Raw genomic sequence first — 18,580 nt, forward strand, 5'->3', positions numbered from 1 at the left:
AGATGAAAAAAGTTGAATAATTTTTTTAAATTAAAAAATTATTAGAATATATATATTTTTTTATAAATTTGAAAAAGTTGTATTATTTTTATATTTTATTTGAAAGTTTAAAAAATTTGTAATGATTAAATAAAAAAATTAAAATTTTAAAATTAAAAAATATTTTATATTTCAGAGATATTTTAAAAATAATATCTAAAAATATCTAACAATACTTTCCTCCAAATTATTCCTAAGTTACCATCTTGAAAATTAGAGTGATGTTCATGTTGCCGTATTTTTTTTTTTTTTGAGAAATATTTCATCTACACAGAGATTATATAAAAGTAAATCTATAAACTGATTTAATTTAATATAATGCGATAGATTGTAAAATTATTTTTATTATAAAATAAATTTAATGGATAATATAACCCACATCAATACTCATATCAATTTGGGTATTTAATTTTAGAATTTTGCTACATACAAAACACAGTCACGCACTAATATGTGTACTAATACTGATTTATTTATACTTAAAATTTAAATTAATGCTATTTTCAATAAAATTTACTTTTTGACTAACCACATCATATTAATACACAGATTAATACACAATTATGTTTATAATTATATTTTTCCTTAATTTTATATACTCTCTATATACGTAGAACTTTTCTTTGTTTTGAAATTTGTTTGTCCGAACGGAAGGATTTATGTCATTGTCACGGCTACGTCACAGTTGAACACACTTGGCCAATGGAAACGGTAGGAAGAATAAAATGTGTGGACGGCTGCCCGCCCCAAGTGACACCAGCACAAGCACAAGACTTTCCAAGTTCTAGGCATCTTTGATATTTTCCGACATATCAATCATCGAATACATAGATTTCTTTTTGTTGCTTTTTATATAAATTAAAGTAGAGGCCATGTCGTTAACAAATTAAGGTGGTTTCCTTGCATTGCAAATTCAAAACAAAAAGCAATTTGTGTGCAAATTGAGTATATATCAACATTAACATTGCATGAACTAATAAAATGCCCTACTTTTTCCTTGATACTTAGATATAGTAAAAGACAAATGATATTTACAGTCATGATTGTGCAAGCGCTAAATAGTTTTTTTAAAAAAAGAATTAATACAATATCTATATAAAAAAAATTAACTTTTTAATCGTAGATCTCACTTTTTTTCAAAACGATTTCGCGGCATTTGCACATTCTACGACTAGATATAAAATTACTCATAGGAAAAATATACTCTAATCTAATCCCATCCTGTCTATCTCTTCTCTGCATTCTAATAATATATTTGACTAAGAAAAAAATTAAATCTACCATATTATATAAGTCCGATCAATTTATAGATATATTTTTATAATAAATTATTTATATGTTAACTTCTTTTTATAGTTATAATAAATTTTATAACAAATTATGCATTCATACATAGCCCAGATCGACTTATAAATATCAACTTTGTGATAAAACCGTGTGAGTCAAGGATCCTATTATCCTAAAGCAGTGCGCGTGGGATCGTACGAAGTGGGCATCCTCAGTGAGTCAGTTGTAGCAAAGGTCTTACTTTCAAAGTTACACGCTGACCAATAAGACGAACCATTCCGCTAATATACAGTATTAACTCTCTCTCTTTCCCTCAGCCCCACAGAAGCAAAAACGGCCGCCCAAGGCTCTGGAGTTTCTGCTCTTCTGCTTCTTCAATCACTTGAAGACCAAAGGAAAAGGAGAGAGATAAGACGGGAGTTTTTTCAGAGAGAATTAGAGTAGGATGGGAGAGGAAAGGGTATAATTTATTTAGAGAAAGAGGGAATCTTTGTCTTATGGCATGCCTGAGGAAGAAGAAGCACTTCATTGAAGGCCTCCCAATATCCGATTCTTCTCTTTTCTTGGCCCACCCCACCAACCCACTTGAAGACTTTTATAAAAAACTGAATCTCTTGCTGCTGATTTTCTCTCCCCGGAAATGACAAGCTTGTGGGTCTTTGTGCGGTTTCTTACCGTGTTCTTGGTCTTCTTTTCTCTAATTGGTACTTTCTGGCCCTGATTTGTTACTAGGATTTAATATTTGAATTCATTTAAACCATCTTTCGTGATCTTATGAAGTTGAGATTTTTGCTTGTTTTGTTCAATGGATTTTTGGTCTTTCTATTTTCTTTTGTTCGGGTTTATTTCAATTTGGCCTTGAGGGGTTTGCCTGAGGCTTCTGTAAAATTCTCATAATTATTTTATAAGTTTTCTTATAACTTTATTTTTGGATAGGTAGTATTCTTATAATTTTCAGACTCTGTTAATTAGTTTTTAGCGAGATAGATTGGTTTATCTTGAACATCGAGATTCTCTCTTTATGTAAAGATTTCTTTGGGTTACCACTGGTAATTTAATTTTTTATTTTTATTATAGGAAAAATTGATTCTTTGTTTGAAATTGTTTTAATTGAGAATAATATTATACAATTCTCTCAGTGTTCGCTGGATCTTTTAACTTGTTATTGTTGTTTTCATGCCATTATTGTGCCGTAGAAAGAATACTTTACAGTATTTAAATTCTTTTATTTTGTACTATTATAGTCCTTATTGAATGATATCTTTTGTTTTATTTTTTATTTTTTATTGAATGATATCTTTTGTTTTGTTTTGTTTTTTTTTTTTTGATCGATAAACAAATGATATCTTTTTTTTTAATGATTTTTATTAATCTTTTTTGGTGATTTGGTGGAACCAATGTCGATACACTCTCCAATTTGCACACTTCTTTCTTGCACTTGTTTTGTCAATGAAAAACTATCAAATTTTGATGTTATATCGTATATGGAAAATGATTGGGTGACTCCCAAATGTTCCCCCTCATGTATTTTATTTTATTTTTTTCTTAATGGTTAAGGAAGTGAATATTAATGAATTTGTGATTCTTTTTCCTTAATGGTTAAGGATGTTTAAAAAATGTTTTAAAGGAAATGAAAAGAAAGTGCAATTGCACTGCTTATAAAAAAGAAAAAGAAAAAAGTGCAATTGCACTAGGGGGCATATTTGTGGTGCACATATGGAGTCATCCTAGCATTGTCCTATCATATATAGATGCTGATGCATCTTTAATCTCAATAAATTTTTGATGAAGAAGAGTCATGCCTGATTGGTTATAATTATCTATACCCATTTTGCATTCTACTTATTAAAAGACTTATTTCACATTCCATGAATATTGCTATACTTTGATATAAATTGTAGGATGGGTATTGAAAGCACAAGTATCACCAAACAAAATAAAAGAGGAAGCTGAGAAAAGGGATGATATGAAAATTGTTGGTGCTTGAGTTTCTTTGGTCCAATTTCTTTTGTCCATCTTGTCAATGATTTTGATGCAATATCTGGCGGCTTGTTGATTTTCATCTTTTTTTTTTAAACCATGTGCCTATGTTAATGGAACCTTTTTTTTTCCCCATTCCCTAGCATCCATGACAGTACAAGGATTCACTGGAACCTATGGAATAAATTATGGAAGAATTGCAGATAACATCCCTTCACCTGATGACGTTGCTACTCTTCTCAGAGCAGCAAAAATAAAAAATGTAAGAATTTACGATGCCGATCACAGTGTTCTGAAGGCATTCGGTGGAACTGGGCTTGAATTGGTGGTTGGTCTTCCAAATGGATCCCTGAAAAATATGAGTTCAAGTGAGGATCATGCAATGAGTTGGGTTAAAGAGAATGTACAGTCTTTCCTTCCTGAGACACAGATTCGTGGCATTGCAGTGGGCAATGAAGTTTTAGGAGGGACTGATTCTGAGACGTGGGCAGCTCTTGGTGGTGCAGTGAAAAATATATACAATGCCATAAATAAGCTTCATCTGGCTGATGTGGTTCAGATTACCACGGCACATTCACAGGCTGTTTTTGCTAATTCCTACCCTCCGTCTTCATGTATATTCAAAGATAGTGTTGTTCAATATATGAAGCCACTCCTGGAGTTTTTCGCACAGATTGATTCTCCTTTCTGTTTAAATGCTTACCCATTCCTGGCCTATATGTATGATCCAGAGAACATTGATATTAACTACGCTCTTTTCCAGTCAACCCAGGGGATCTATGATCCGAAAACTGATCTGCATTACGATAACATGCTTGATGCACAGATTGATGCGGCATATGCAGCTCTTGCAGATGCTGGATTTAAAAACATGGAAGTCATAGTTACAGAGACTGGATGGGCTTCACGTGGAGATGATAATGAAGCTGCAGCCACAGTAAATAATGCAAGGACATATAATTATAACCTGCGGAAAAGGCTTGCAAAGAAGAAAGGAACCCCTTTTAGGCCAAAAAGGGTGGTTAAGGGATATGTTTTTGCAATATTTAATGAAAACCTGAAGCCTGGGCCAACTTCTGAGAGAAATTTTGGATTGTTTAAGCCTGATGGGAGCATTGCATATGACATTGGGTTTCATGGACTTATATCTTCAGCTGCAGATACATCACACTTGTCTTTGAAGGTTAGGGTTCCTGAACACCTGATAAAACTGATCTGTTTTAATTCTAACATCTTAGGGATTATATTTGCTCTGTCCAAGTCCTTTTTTGAACTTCCTCTTTGAAAACCGACAGAAGTTAATAGAGGCTATTTAGGTAAAACATCCCTCTTTAAATATATTATTTTGCAAAAAGAAAAAAAAATCAAATCTTGCTTCATTTCCTCATATTAATTCGTACCTGCTATCATCTTGCTTTTATTTATGTTTTTTTTTTTTTTATTTATTTTTTATTTTTTATTTTTTTTGAGGGAATATACACATGAAGAGATTCTTCGGGCTAAAAAAAGGGTAAATGGATGGGAAGCATACAAGGAGAATTTGAATTTACGTCTTAGAGAAGCATAAGAATCACTAACTCTAATTTTTATAAGAAAGAACATATATATTATTAAAAGTATAAGCATCAATAACTTCGGGATGTAGCTTTGCTTAATCCCTCAAAAAAGGATTCATAAGACAGACCATAACATTATGAATCTTTATGCTTGGACATGGCGGTTTGGAAACATGAGCAGTACACCCTATCTGTTCTCACTATAACTTCAAGGATTCTAGCCATATTGCATTTTTATCTTCTAAGGGTGATTGTTGATAGAAGAAGTCTGCCATTCATTTACTTATAGAAAAAAAAAAAGTTCTTCCCTTCATAACCCATTTTCATAACTATCCTATTAGTTTTGCATAGAAGACTATCTAAAGATAGATATTCCGTCCTGCTCCCTCACTTTTCTTATGGTACACCATCTCAAATTTTAAGTTCAGTTATTTATTTCTCTAGTAAAATTTTAAGTTGAGTTATACTAGCTGAGGAGAACCATTTATTTTTATTTTTTTCTTTGGTCATGGTGTGCCTTTGCAGTTGATATATTTGTGCCTACATTAAATGGATAGAACAATAACCAAAGAGATCTTTGGTGTGCATTTGCGATTGATATATTCCATTAAGTGGATAGAACAATAACTCATAAAAATAAAAAATAAAAAAAAAGTGGGTAGAACAATAATCAAACAGATCTTTTTCAAATCCTAGTAAGAGCACAAAGGGCTTTTCTTGACCGTCCCCTGGGTGGCAAGAAGTTGAAGCAAATAATCACTTTTTTCTCCCATTTTAAAGCACCTTGTCAACTGGACAGGAAAACTGCCAATGCACATGGTCATATGAGCTTATTGAGTCTGATTGTAAGTTGCCTCGATTTTGGGCTTCTCATCTTTCCCTTTTGAAAAACATTGATGAGATATTACGCAAAAAACTTGAGAATTTACTCACTCAGTAGGAAAACAGTTTGTTTGGAGACTTCAGCCTTTTTTTGGTTATGGCATTTTTTCAAAATTTCTCAAAAAAATTGTCAAAATCAAACCGAACACCTTCAAATCTGAAAGAAAATACACTATTTCAAATTTTCATCCAATAATTATTAAAATCCAAAAATCAAAGCAAAAACTACTATGAAGAAATTATATTCGAACAACTTTTCAACTCTATCATCCGCTTTCACAAACCCCAATATAAAACATATTTCAAAAGAAAAAAAAAATTACTCAAATTTTTCTCTCCTTTCAAACAACCCAATAAACAACACATTTAAATGATCTCTCAAAAATTCTCTAAAGTTTCTCAAAAATCTTGAAATCAAACATGCTCTTCATTTCTACAACAATTTTTTTAAGTCCCAATATTCTCTTTGACTCTCATCGAGTAATGGCTCAAGTTAGCTTGACCTGGGTTAATGGGCCAAACGTTATACCCAAAATTGACACTAATACTTATGGTGGAGAAGTTGATTGAACCCAACTAATGTGAAAAATTCTCATTGAAGAAATCTGCCTGCTTCACTGTTTGAAATGGCTTAAGAATGTCAAGAGTTGAATTTTTACCTTTGTTGTTGTGAAAACGTGCGGCAATTATGATGAATTGTATGGAATAGAAAAGCAAAATAAAACTGAGATTTAACATGGTTCAGCAGTGTGCCTACATCCACAAGAGTGAGCGGTGGCTGAAATTTCACTATATGAAATTAGGGTTACATCAGATGCCTTTTACTAACCCTAGCCGTATAGGGCTTTTAGAAAATTCCTAAAATACCCCTGTACCGGCTGAAATTTCAGCATGCTTTCTCTGAATACATGTTCCACTCGATACGATCCACATAATACAACATTTGTCAACTCAACGAGTCCCAAAGGAGCATGCCACTGTCTAATGCATTTACTTTTACTGAGCTTATCGTTAATGTACTTGCGCAAGACTGGATTAATTATTCTATTGATACTGCTACCCCCTCTTATTATCATTTGTGTTCCTTCTCTGCACTGGTACAGGATATTCGAGCTCAAGTTTGGCCTGAGTCCCATATTTTGGTTTCCGCATTCTCTGCAGTGGCACTGCTTTTGTTTTTAAGATAAATAATGAATGAAAACGGTCCAGGGCTGCCAAACCAGCATGAGTCATTCAAAAGGTTTGATACCATTTGATGTCACACTCCAGAATACGAACAGTGTGCCATTGATTCTTGTCTTCATTGGTTACTATGCTGATTATTGCATATCTCTGCAAATGTATATTGGTTTTTGCCTTACCAAACGGTTGCTCTCTAATATAATATATTTTGCATTATCTCCTTTGGCTTTTATCAGTTTTAAGGCTTTTTGGAACGATCTATCTCAGTTTGCTCAAGTTTAATGTGCTGCTTATTCGTTTTACTTCTTCATTCAGACTGCCATATCCTTGCTTTCTAAGCTTAATGTTGCATTTACATTTCAAACACGAATCTGCACTTATGCTGTGGATTGAAGGAGCAAGACGAGCTCTTTTTCTTCTTGTCTGTCTCCATGAGGAAAACAAAGCCATTCCCAATGTATAGTCGGTCTTCATATAATGTGATACAGAAAAGTTTTTTTTTTTTTGTTTTTTTGGTTAAAAATTATTTGAATTAAACTTGCAGGCGGAAATAAATAATTTTTTTTTTTAACCAGAGTGGATACCCACAGATGGACTACCTTATGGAGAGCTTTAATAATAATTCTATTTTCAAGTCAAGGATGTATTCTGCACAGCATACATGCTAGTTTTTTAGTTTTTTTATTTGCAAGATTTAAATTTATTAAAAATTTTAATTTTGTCATATAGATGTATGGAATGCGTTTTCATACCGGTTTGTAAATAAGAGAATTCAAAAGTAACAAACACGGTCTTGTTTCCTTAGCATTGTTCTCTACAAAGATTCAAACTAGTGATCTCAAACTCGCCAAATATATCTCATGGGTTTTGTGGAAGGATTTGGAGGGATAAAGATAGAGTTGGGTCGGAAGGGACAGAGAGAATTATAAAAATAAAGTAACTAAATTATATAGTTTGATGTAATACGTTAAACCTATTTTATAATAAAATGAATTTTGTAATCTAGCATATCACGTTAATTTTAGTCAATTTTTAATATTTCAGATAGTGAGTCAAATACCTGAAGAGAAGCCAACTACACATTCTCTGTTCATATCTCTTCCTCTTGTAGGGCTTTTCCATCGAAATCGACTCACATTAGCATTATAGCTCTTGAACCTTTTCTCATTCTCCTTCTGCACAGACCCTTTTTAGATTTTCTGACCCCTACAATTCGATTTTGTTGGGTTATAAAAAATTTAGATGACGGTGTTTATTCGGGTTTAGTTTTATAGTTGAATTACCGATGCATCTTATCTCTCTAGTTTGGGGAAATTATTGTTTTTTTAATCTATGAAATCGAAGGAAAACAGCTAAATTTTGAGTTTCTATGTTAGAAAAATCATTTATTTTGCTGTTTGGTTTTTTTCCAGTTTCGAACCTGAAATTCGACTGTGACACCGAGCACGTGGAAAGATTAGGAGTTAGGTCCTGACTTGGAATCAAACTCCGACTAGTGGTGCACACTTGCTATCCATTATCTAATTTTAACCTTGCCATCCCTAAACCATATGTGGAGAAGATAACTTGATAACTCTCTTACATAACTCCCCGCCAGTTATTTAACTACTTTAATTAAATAATTTTTTAGTTTTTTTTTTTTTCAAAGAGGGAGGCGGGGATGACCAACATATAGCGTAGCAACCCTCTTTTGGCGTGACTATAGGAGCTCATTCCTGCTGCGAAATGTCCGGTTTGAGCTATAACTATTGCTTTAAGAGAGTTTGTTATCAGAGCACCCCCAAAGTATTCAGCTGGTCCAAAACCTATCTCATGGCCCAAAGATCAAGCATTACTATTACAAGTGGTTTTAACTTATGTTTTGACTCGAATTTCTAACCTCCAAATCACAAAATATCAGCTCGTATCAACTGGACTGCCACCTTGGTCATAATTAATTTTTTAGTTAACTATTGGTTAATCAGCTTCTAGGGAAGCTAATAAATAAAATGAGTCTCACGTGCGTTAGTTTTCAAGTAAACATATATAAAAATAAAAATGCCTATTCTCTCTAATCTCTATAATTTTATAGAGTAACCATCTTAAATTCTTGATGTTAAAGTATGAAATTATTTGAGACTCAAGTAGTCTTTTAAGTGACCATCACTAGGTACCTCGTATTTTCGGAACATATAAACAAATTGAGCCAGACTACTACTCCGTTCATGAGAAAATTAGCAAAGATTTACGCATTCTTTGCCAAACTACTAATGATACCGAAAGCTAAGATTAGTTTCAAGTTCATACATGGTCGAGGAAAAAACAACCAATATCTCTTAAAAAAGATACAAATTATAGGATTGTAACCAATTCGACTATCTTGATGCTCCTCTATACACATGTTAACACTTGTTTTGTAAGAACATGTTGAAGAGGGAGAATAGTCATCTTCGGCCCACGATGACGGTTGAGGTCTTGATCGGTTTGGTTTGGGGTCCACAATGGTGGTCCAGAGTGGCGATTTAGTGTCTATATGTACGTCTATAACAATGAATAAAAGATAAATATGGTAAATATAAATGGAGAATAATACATACAGATTTACGTGGTTCGACATAGGACCTACATCCATGGGCTATTTGGGGTGTAAATCTCATGGTCTCTTACAGCTCACTGTATAAATAATAAAGATAAAGTTTCATTTCTAGAGACTGAAGAAGCTCTCATTCTCAAGTCGTTCAAAAGTTTCCCTCGGTCTTTGATCTCAGATCCCTTTTATTCCTTTATCAATGGTTATTTTATGTCACTTTGTTGTCCCCTTTGAGTATCTAACTCTCGTTCCCTCTCTTTTTTTCATTTTCTGACACTTTCTCTTTTTTTCTTTACACATTTTTCCTTCCTTAGCTTTTATTCCTTCATTTCTTTCTCTTTCTTCCTTTTTGATAAGACCCTTTAAGCTGGGCTTGGAATGCCATACTCGGCCTGCGGTATTTTTACCCTTTCAATGCAATTTCTATAGTGTTCTCTCTGCACTTTCTATAGTGTTCTGAAAAATTTAGGCTACCACCTTAACTCCATCTTCTTTCTTTCTCTCTTCTTTTCCTCTTATGGATATGGAAGAACTAATTCACCAGACTGAGGCTCTCTTTTGGGAAGGTTTAAATTTATCTCCAGAAAGGGATCCAGCAAATGATCAACCTGATCTAGCTCTCCTTGGTAAAATAGTGGCTCCTCGACCTCTCAATCGAATTTCTATGCATGCCTCTTTCAGAGCAGCTTGGAGTTTTCTTAGTAAATTTCACATCGAAGATTTGGATGCAAACTTATTCCTTTTTACTTTCCAAAATGCTAGAGATAAAAGCAGGATACTGAATCAGGCTCCTTGGAACTTTAAGGGTCATCTTCTTATTCTCAAAAGCTGCCCTGCAGATTCTACATGGAAAGAGATTAGTCTGAACACTTCACCTTTTCAAGTTCAAATCCATGATCTTACTCGAAACCACATGACAAAAAAAATAGCTTTTAAAATAGGGAGTGCTCTTGGAAATTTTATTGCAGTGGATATTGATCCTTTATTTGGATTAGCTTGTAAGAAATTTATCTGGATTAAAGTGGAGATTGACATTTCCCAACCTCTGAAACAAGGCCTTTGGGAACCAAGAGATAACAATCTTGACACGTGGGTTTCGTTTAAATATGAACGTTTATCAGATTTCTGTTATGCATGTGGAAGGATTGGTCATTCCCAAATTTTCTGCAATTTCCTGAAGTCAATTCCTAAGCAAATGCATTTTGGACCATGGTTATGTGCAGAATCTCCTATTTTTATGACTGTTCAACCTACTCCTCGTGAAGAAAGGTCCCAAATGCTTCTGATGACTAAATGGATTGCAGATGAAACTAGTCCAGAAAAATCTCCATATACTCATGAGTCAGTTGAAAGTGATTTATTTGGCTCCTCAGCACTTTTTTTACAAATGCCCTCTCAGATCGGGGAAAATACGGAAGCTATCCAGGTACGAGAACAGATTACAATAGGGAAAGGAAAAGGAAAAGCAGTAGTGGAAGATGATAGTCTCTCGGTTCGTGGCAATCCTTTTGTTAGAGGAGCTTTGCATCCGATCAGAGTCACTAATACTCAGGCACTTTTTTCTAGTCCATATACTGTGGGATATCAGCTGAGATCTCGGACCATAGACTGCAGCAATCAAGAATTCACTAAACTTACCTGTTGGCAAACGGAGAAGAAGCAGCTAAGGGTTCAAGCAATGGATATTCAGCAATCCTCATCGGCGTTGGGTGGTGGAGCTCGGCCAGTTTTCAGTTTCTCGGCAGGACACAATCAAGCACCAACCAAGCATCCTGTAGACTACAGTAACCAAATTAATTCCACCTTTAATGCATCTTCACCAACCGGATATTATCCCCCAAGTCAGTACTTTGTTTCAAGCTCATCTATCGGATTTTCTCCCTCAAGTCAGCACATTGATTCAAGCTCATCTACCCATGTCCCATCAACTTTTTCAGCCACTCCACATTTCGGTCATGAGATCTTTTTCAATAAAGAGAGGGCAGCTGCATCTATCGGTTCAGAAGCTTGGATAACTAAATGGTTGAAGTCTAGTTCAGATTCAATGCAAGCATCACATCCCATGGTCAACTTGTCAACCAATCACATGAAGGAACCATCCTTTTATGGACAAACCGAATTAATGCATCAGCCTTTTATGGATAAACCGAGCATATTGGAAAGGAACCAGGCTTTTATGGACAAATCGAGTCTTTTGGGAAGGGGCCCACAGGAGAATTCAAATATCTCTAAAGACACATCTGCAGCGTCTTCCAGTGTCAATGTTGGTCTCCAATCTAAACATGGTCCACCATATAATCTGAACAACCCATTGGGATTGAAGCCCAAGGTACGTAATTACTCACCTTCTTTTTCTTACATTCCAGTCCAATTGGTGGGCCCATCAGATCCAATATCTAGCCCATTTTCTGTTTCAAAGCATTTAAAGGAACCAGGGCCTTGTCTTCTGAAAATCCAGTTTTCGCAGAACCTGAAATATCACAAAAAAGAGAGTTCACTTCTGGAGTCAATGACCCACTCTTACACAGATCAAAAGTCCAAAAAATTGAAGCTTCAGAGATTCTGCATTCTGGAACTCTAGTTAAAGATACAGGAGATGATGATAAGGAGATGGCTGATTTACTCCTATCTATTAGATCTAAGTCCTCTGGGAAAGCCAAAAAAACCAAAGAGGCTGCAAGAAAAAAACCATATAGCAGAATCACACCAAAGACATCAATGTCTAAACTCTCTAAGAAAGCTGACGAGGCGGGTTCTACCATGCCTCTAGCTGATCCATGAAGACATTAGTGTGGAATTGTAGGGGTTTAGCCCGCCCCAAAACAATTAGAAGTTTAAGGGCTTTTATAAAAAAATATAACCCTGATATTATCTTTTTGTCAGAAACCTTGGTGACTCATAATAGCACCACTACTATTGTAAATAGTTTAGGTTTCCATCTTTTTGTATCTGTTCCAGCCTCAGGAAAAAAAGGCGGTCTTTTGTTACTATGGCGACCGGGTGTTGATATTGAACCGGTCTATACTAATGTAAATGTTATTTCTGTTTTGTGTTATTCTGACCCGCCATATCACCCTTGGTTAGTATCTTTTGTTTATGCACCGGCTCAATGGCAACAAAAAGCAAGTTTCTGGACCCTATTGGATAGTACTCATAGTTCCTTTACAGGCCCTTGGCTTTGCATAGGGGATTTCAATGACTTATTATGCTAAAATGAAAAACATGGAGGAAAGCCTGTCACATCATCATCCATAGGTGGTTTACAAAACTTAATGGATACTCATGGTCTTATTGATATTGGTTTCTCGGGACCCTCTTTCACATGGACAAATAATAGATCTGGAAGAGCGCTGATTAGAGAAAGGATTGATCGAGGAATAGCAAATGCAAAATGGCGTCAACTCTTTCCAGTTGCTACTATCCAACATATCAACTCTGCAGCCTCTGACCATAATCCTCTATTACTACATATTGTGAAGACATCAAAAAATCCTTCTCCTTTTAAATTTGAGGAATTTTGGATCAAGGAACCTTTCAGCAACATAATCATCCAAGAAGCTTGGAATTTACAAGTACAAGGGAATTCAGCATTCATACTCTGTAACAAAATCAAGGAGACAAAAAAGGCACTTAAACATTGGAACAAACATCATTTTAGGAAAATTCAAACAAATATTCAGCAACTTGAGATGAAGCTTAGTGATCTTCAGAAAAACAATCCAAATCAAGAGAGCCTACAAAGCAAAAAACATCTTCACTTCAGAATCCAAGAGCAACTCAAGAATGAAGAAATTTTGTGGAGACAAAAATCAAAAATAACATGGCTCACCACCACGGATCTGAACACAAAATTCTACCATCTGTCAACTACAATTCGTTGCAGAAGAAATGGGATTGATTCGATCAAGATAAGCCCAGGTAATTGGATTATGGATCAAAATATTATTGATTCTACTTTCATTAACTATTTTGAATCCATTTAGACCACTTCACACCCTATTTTTCCGGAGCATCTTGAAAATATTTTTCATAGACAGATATCAAATGATGAAAATGAATTCCTAGTTGCCATACCTTTGGAAGCTGAAATTCTAGGAGCTATAAAGCAAATCCCAAACAATAAGGCCCCGGGACCTGATGGAATGACATGCCTCTTTTATAAACATTACTGGCACATTATCAAGCTTGATGTGATTGCAGCAGTACAAAACTTTTTCCATAGTGGGAAACTTCTGAAATAGATAAACCACACTCATATAGCTCTCATTCCAAAAATTGCAAACCCAAATGCTCCACAACACTATAGACCCATAAGCCTAAACAATGTCATTTACAAAGTTATCACAAAAATATTGGCAAATCGTTTAAAGAAATCGCTTCCAAATATTATATCCCCTTTCCAAACAGCCTTCGTCCCTGGGCGCAACATAAAAGAAAATTCTATAATTGCCCATGAGATGTTTCATCATTTAAAGCACCACAAAGGCAAAAAAGGGCAGATGGCTTTGAAGCTTGATATGGAAAAAGCTTTTAACTATATAGAATGGAACTTTTTGTTTGCGGTTATGAAATGCCTGGGCTTCAACTCGATTTGGATAAATCTCATCAAGGAGTGTATAACAACGGCTTCTTTCTCAGTTCTTATCAATAGATCTCCAAAAGGTTTTTTCAAAGCACAACGAGGACTTCGGCAAGGTGATCCCATTTCACCTTTTCTCTTTATTCTATGTACGGAGGTCCTTTCAAGGCTTTTGGTGAAATCAGAAACATCATGGCATTTAGAAGGTATCAAAATCAGTAGAGAATGTCCACCTATTTCTCACCTTCTTTTTGCAGATGATCTTATAATCTTTGGCAAGTCAAAAGCAAAATCTATCATGGCTATCAACAAAACACTAGAGAAATATCAAAATTGGTCGGGCCAAAGAATCAATCAAAGCAAGTCTTCAATCTTTGTTACCCAAAATACAAGCCAGGCAACAAGAAGGCTTATCTCGTCAAATTTCCCGTATAAATAATCGTCCTCAAAAATGAAATATCTGGGAATGCAGACCACATTTGGCCGATACAGAAAAGAAGATTACAAAGATTTGTTGGCAAACATAAATAGTAAATTGGAGCGCTGGAAATCAAAAATACTCTCTCAAGCTAAAAGAACTATGCTCATCCGATCGGTAGCAAGCTCTATTCCAACATACCAGATGTCTGTACACCTGTTCCCAAAATCTATTTGTAAGTCACTCAATACTAGTTTCAGAAATTTCTGGTGGGGAAAATCAAACGATCAAAGACACAAGCTTTATCTGAAATCTTGGAAATCCATATGCCAGCCGAAAAAAGATGGTGGTTTAGGTTTACGACTGATGGAAAATATGAATTTGGCATTGATAGCAAAACCTGGATGGGAAATGTTCAAAGTTCAGCCTAACAGTATTTGGCAAGAGTTATTATCAAAGAAATATCTGAAGTCAAGTGTCTTCGAAAATACAAACTCAAAAGCCACAGACTCACCATTCTGGAAAGGATTACTCAAGACAAGACCCTTACTAGAAAAGGGTAGATGCTTCAAAATCACAAATGGCTTATCTGTTAAAGTTTGGTCTGATCCTTGGATACCGACTATGGAAGGTTTCAAACCTATCCCTCTGAATCATACGATAGATCTCTCCAACACTATGACAGTATCTGAATTGATTTCTCAAGCCACTGGATTCTGGAATATACCCTTCCTACTATCTATTTTTCACAGGGACACTATCAATGAAATCCTCAAAATCAATATACCTCTTTCAAGCCAAGCTTCGGATGAACTTATCTGGACTCCAACCCAAAATGGTAATTTCTCAATTAAAACTGCTCATCATCTAGCTTCAAACCTTGTTAATCCTCTCAGAGAAGTGATTCAAGATATCCCATGGAGGAAAATATGGAGGCTAAGAATCCATGATAGGCACAAACTTCTCTTATGGAAAATAATATGGGATATTCTGCCGACAAGAGATCGCATTCAACAATTTATCTCAACTTTATCTTCTCTAAGCTGCCCGCTTTGTAATGGAACGGAAGAAACTCTGTTCCACATTTTCATAGAATGTCCTGTCTCAAGGATTTTATGGAGTCAGAGCAGTTGGCCTTTAAATCTCTCTTTTTTGAGACTAACTTCCATGAAAGATCGGATACAGCTCATCTTATATCCCATGTAAAAGTTGGGACTTACCTCCCAAGAAGAGCATCCTTTCAAGATTTTCGCTGGCCTAATTTTGGATTTTATTTGGCGACTTTAAAATGATTCAGTTCATAACCAAAATGGATTCTCGCTCCAAAAACTTTCTTTTCAGCTAAATCTCTCTTATGAAGAAAATCTACAGGCTTGGAAAGAGCATACCATCTTCAAACCGGGAAAAAAGTGGCAAAATCCTCCAACAAATCATATTTGCATATCTTTTGATGCAGCGGTTAGAAACTCCTACTCTTTGGCTGCAGTAGTTTGTAGAAACTCTAAAGGTGATGTTATTGAAGTCTGGACTGAGAAGCATCCTACTACAACTCCAGTCATCGCTGAAGCTATTGCTGCACAAGTAGCTATTAAAATGGCTGATTTCATTAACTATCCTCAAGTTTCATTAGAAGGAGACTCCCAGTTGGTAATTTCCTCTATTTCAAAAACAGAGGTGATTTGGAAAATATCTACAATCTCTGAGGACATTGCAAACTCTCTAAAGTTGCATTCTGATTGGTGCTTCAACAAGATAGATCGATCTCAAATCGATTTGCGCACTCAGTTGCGCAATAGGCAGCTACGAACTTTTTGTTTGGTAGCATTCCATTAAATTTTATCACCCCTAGTATCTTACTTTTAGATAGTGGAAAAGACCCACCACATAGTTTGTAATATGTTTTTTTTATTAATATATGCATGCTTGATTAGAAAAAAAAAAAAAAAAACATATTCAATCTTTCAGGTGACGTAGTCCAAATAAAACACAGGTATTATCAGTATTAGGAAAATCAATTGCCATGACTCAGCAACCAATACGCATGCCAACAAGTGCACCTCACAGGACCTTTTGGGCCATATATATGATACTTGGTTTTCCTTCGTCCGGTCGAAATGTCTTACATGGCGGCGCCGGCCATTGGTTCGAGAACAAGTGAATTATATTCATGAAGAAATTGATGTCAATAGTTTGATAAAAAGAAAAAGTAAAATCATTTACCGTCGGCCAAAGTTCTAGATTTTCTCAATGTTTGGTGCCGGTCGCCCATTTTGACATAAATGTTTTAGTTCCTTTATATTTTGGAAATTGTTTTCTGTTATATTTGTATCACTTTCATATTTTACCCTTATCTTAAAATATAAATGTAAGCAGTGGAATTTAATTATTTATATTATATTTTAATAATCTATACATATTTATTAAGTGAGAAGTATTACAATTACAAAAATTAGATCTCATAAAAATACAACATGATTTTTATTATATGTTAGATCTATTTAATCAAATATATCATATCACACTATGTCAATTTATAGGTTTACTTTTTATAAAATTTAAAATATTTCTCTTCTCAAATATATATCATTATATATTTTCTTAAAACTCGAACTATACTGAAATTTGTTTCGAAACTTAAAACTCGTATAAAGTAGCCTGTATATTTGATTACTTATATTATATTTTGACAAAAAAGAAAATGAGAGTGTAATACATGATGTCATAAGTTGAAATCTAGAGCCGATGCTCAAGCATGGGTGGTCTATAAAGTCTGGTTGCTTCGTACATTCCCATTCCTCCCAATAGCCGCCAGTGTCATTCGTTGTCACATCGTTTTGTTGTGTTTTTTCGGCGAGGAAAAGAGAAACACAGAGAGGTCGAGATCGATTTGTACGGTCAGGGACGACCTGCAGAACACGTACGTACGTACAAGGAAATCAAATGGCAACTCCTACTCGGGTGGGCTTTATAATTTGGTGCTTGATCGTCGTAGTTGCCTTACTGAAGACCGCTAATGCAGACACCTACTCTGTTGGCGATGAATTGGAATGGAACATTCCTCCACTTGGCTCCATTGCCTACGAGACCTGGGCTCGTGAAAAGGTTTTCGAAGTTGGTGACAACATAGGTACTTAGTTACCACATTCAAACATCATTAATTAATGAAAATCTCTCTTCAAAACCACATCCACTCTGATGAATATCTTGTACATGCAGTGTTCAACTGGAATGGGACGCACGATGTTGCTGAAGTGACGAAAGAAAACTATGATAGCTGCAATGACACTGGCACCATCGATCTGAGACAAACAAGCCCAGCAAATTTCACTCTCTCGTCCAACTCCACTCGCTACTTCATCTGCACAATCAGTAACCACTGCGAACTTGGCCAGAAGGTGACTATCAGAATTGGAGATCAATGGAGTTCTGCTTCATCTCTGGCTGTTGGGACCTTGTCTGCTGTCATCTCCACTATAGCCATCTCTTTCTTCACATTTTTCTGAAGATCATTCCCTGCTTATAATTCATATTATTACGGTGTTTTATTTTTTCCCATTTATTTACCTTTGTTAAGGCATTGTATTAATTTTCGATCTTGCATGTAGTAGATTGGTGCACGTACCAATCATGTAGCGTATACCGGAGGAATTACATGAATAATGGATTATGGAACTGGTCACAGCTCATTGCATGAATTTTTCTAGTAACTCTTTCAAAGTCTGCCAACGGGAAAAGACCGCAGGAAAGAATTAGGGAGAAACTCCTCCACCCGATCTTCAAACTTTATCTCTTCTCCCCCTACCCCAATTTTCTGCAGTTCTTCTCTCTTGGGCCTACAGCTTTGAATGGGCGAGCTTTGAAAAGGGCTGTCTCATGGCCTCTCACTGTTCTTTGACCGGATTTCACATTTCCAAACTCTTTTGATTGGCTTTCTAGCTCTTCCTGATCTAGTTTCTCTTAATTTCTTTCATTTTCTTATTTCCCCTTGTCGAAAGTTAAAGTCCTCGATCCGTTATTTTCTGAAAAAGTTGAGCACAAGTATCATTATGATCTAATATGGCCTTAACAACGGTATCACAATCCCTGAT

The 18,580-nt window shown here is 35.3% G+C and overlaps 2 protein-coding genes across 2 annotated transcripts; both read left to right on the plus strand.

The window, feature by feature from the left end:
* The first annotated feature begins 1,514 nt into the window (after positions 1 to 1,514).
* On the plus strand, positions 1,515 to 7,142 carry LOC122308387 (glucan endo-1,3-beta-glucosidase 11-like). Its single transcript, XM_043121678.1, has 3 exons — positions 1,515 to 2,030; positions 3,450 to 4,489; positions 6,848 to 7,142. Exons 1-3 carry the CDS (start codon positions 1,967 to 1,969, stop codon positions 6,929 to 6,931), a joined length of 1,188 nt encoding a protein of 395 aa, XP_042977612.1. The 5' UTR covers positions 1,515 to 1,966; the 3' UTR covers positions 6,932 to 7,142.
* A 10,126-nt stretch (positions 7,143 to 17,268) lies between these two features.
* Positions 17,269 to 18,187, plus strand: LOC122307684 (stellacyanin-like). The gene is made up of 2 exons (XM_043120718.1): positions 17,269 to 17,619; positions 17,709 to 18,187. Exons 1-2 carry the CDS (start codon positions 17,433 to 17,435, stop codon positions 17,993 to 17,995), a joined length of 474 nt encoding a protein of 157 aa, XP_042976652.1. The 5' UTR covers positions 17,269 to 17,432; the 3' UTR covers positions 17,996 to 18,187.
* Positions 18,188 to 18,580: the final 393 nt, after the last annotated feature.

This window comes from Carya illinoinensis, chromosome 4 (genome assembly GCF_018687715.1).
Source record: "Carya illinoinensis cultivar Pawnee chromosome 4, C.illinoinensisPawnee_v1, whole genome shotgun sequence".
Classification (NCBI taxonomy): domain Eukaryota; kingdom Viridiplantae; phylum Streptophyta; class Magnoliopsida; order Fagales; family Juglandaceae; genus Carya; species Carya illinoinensis.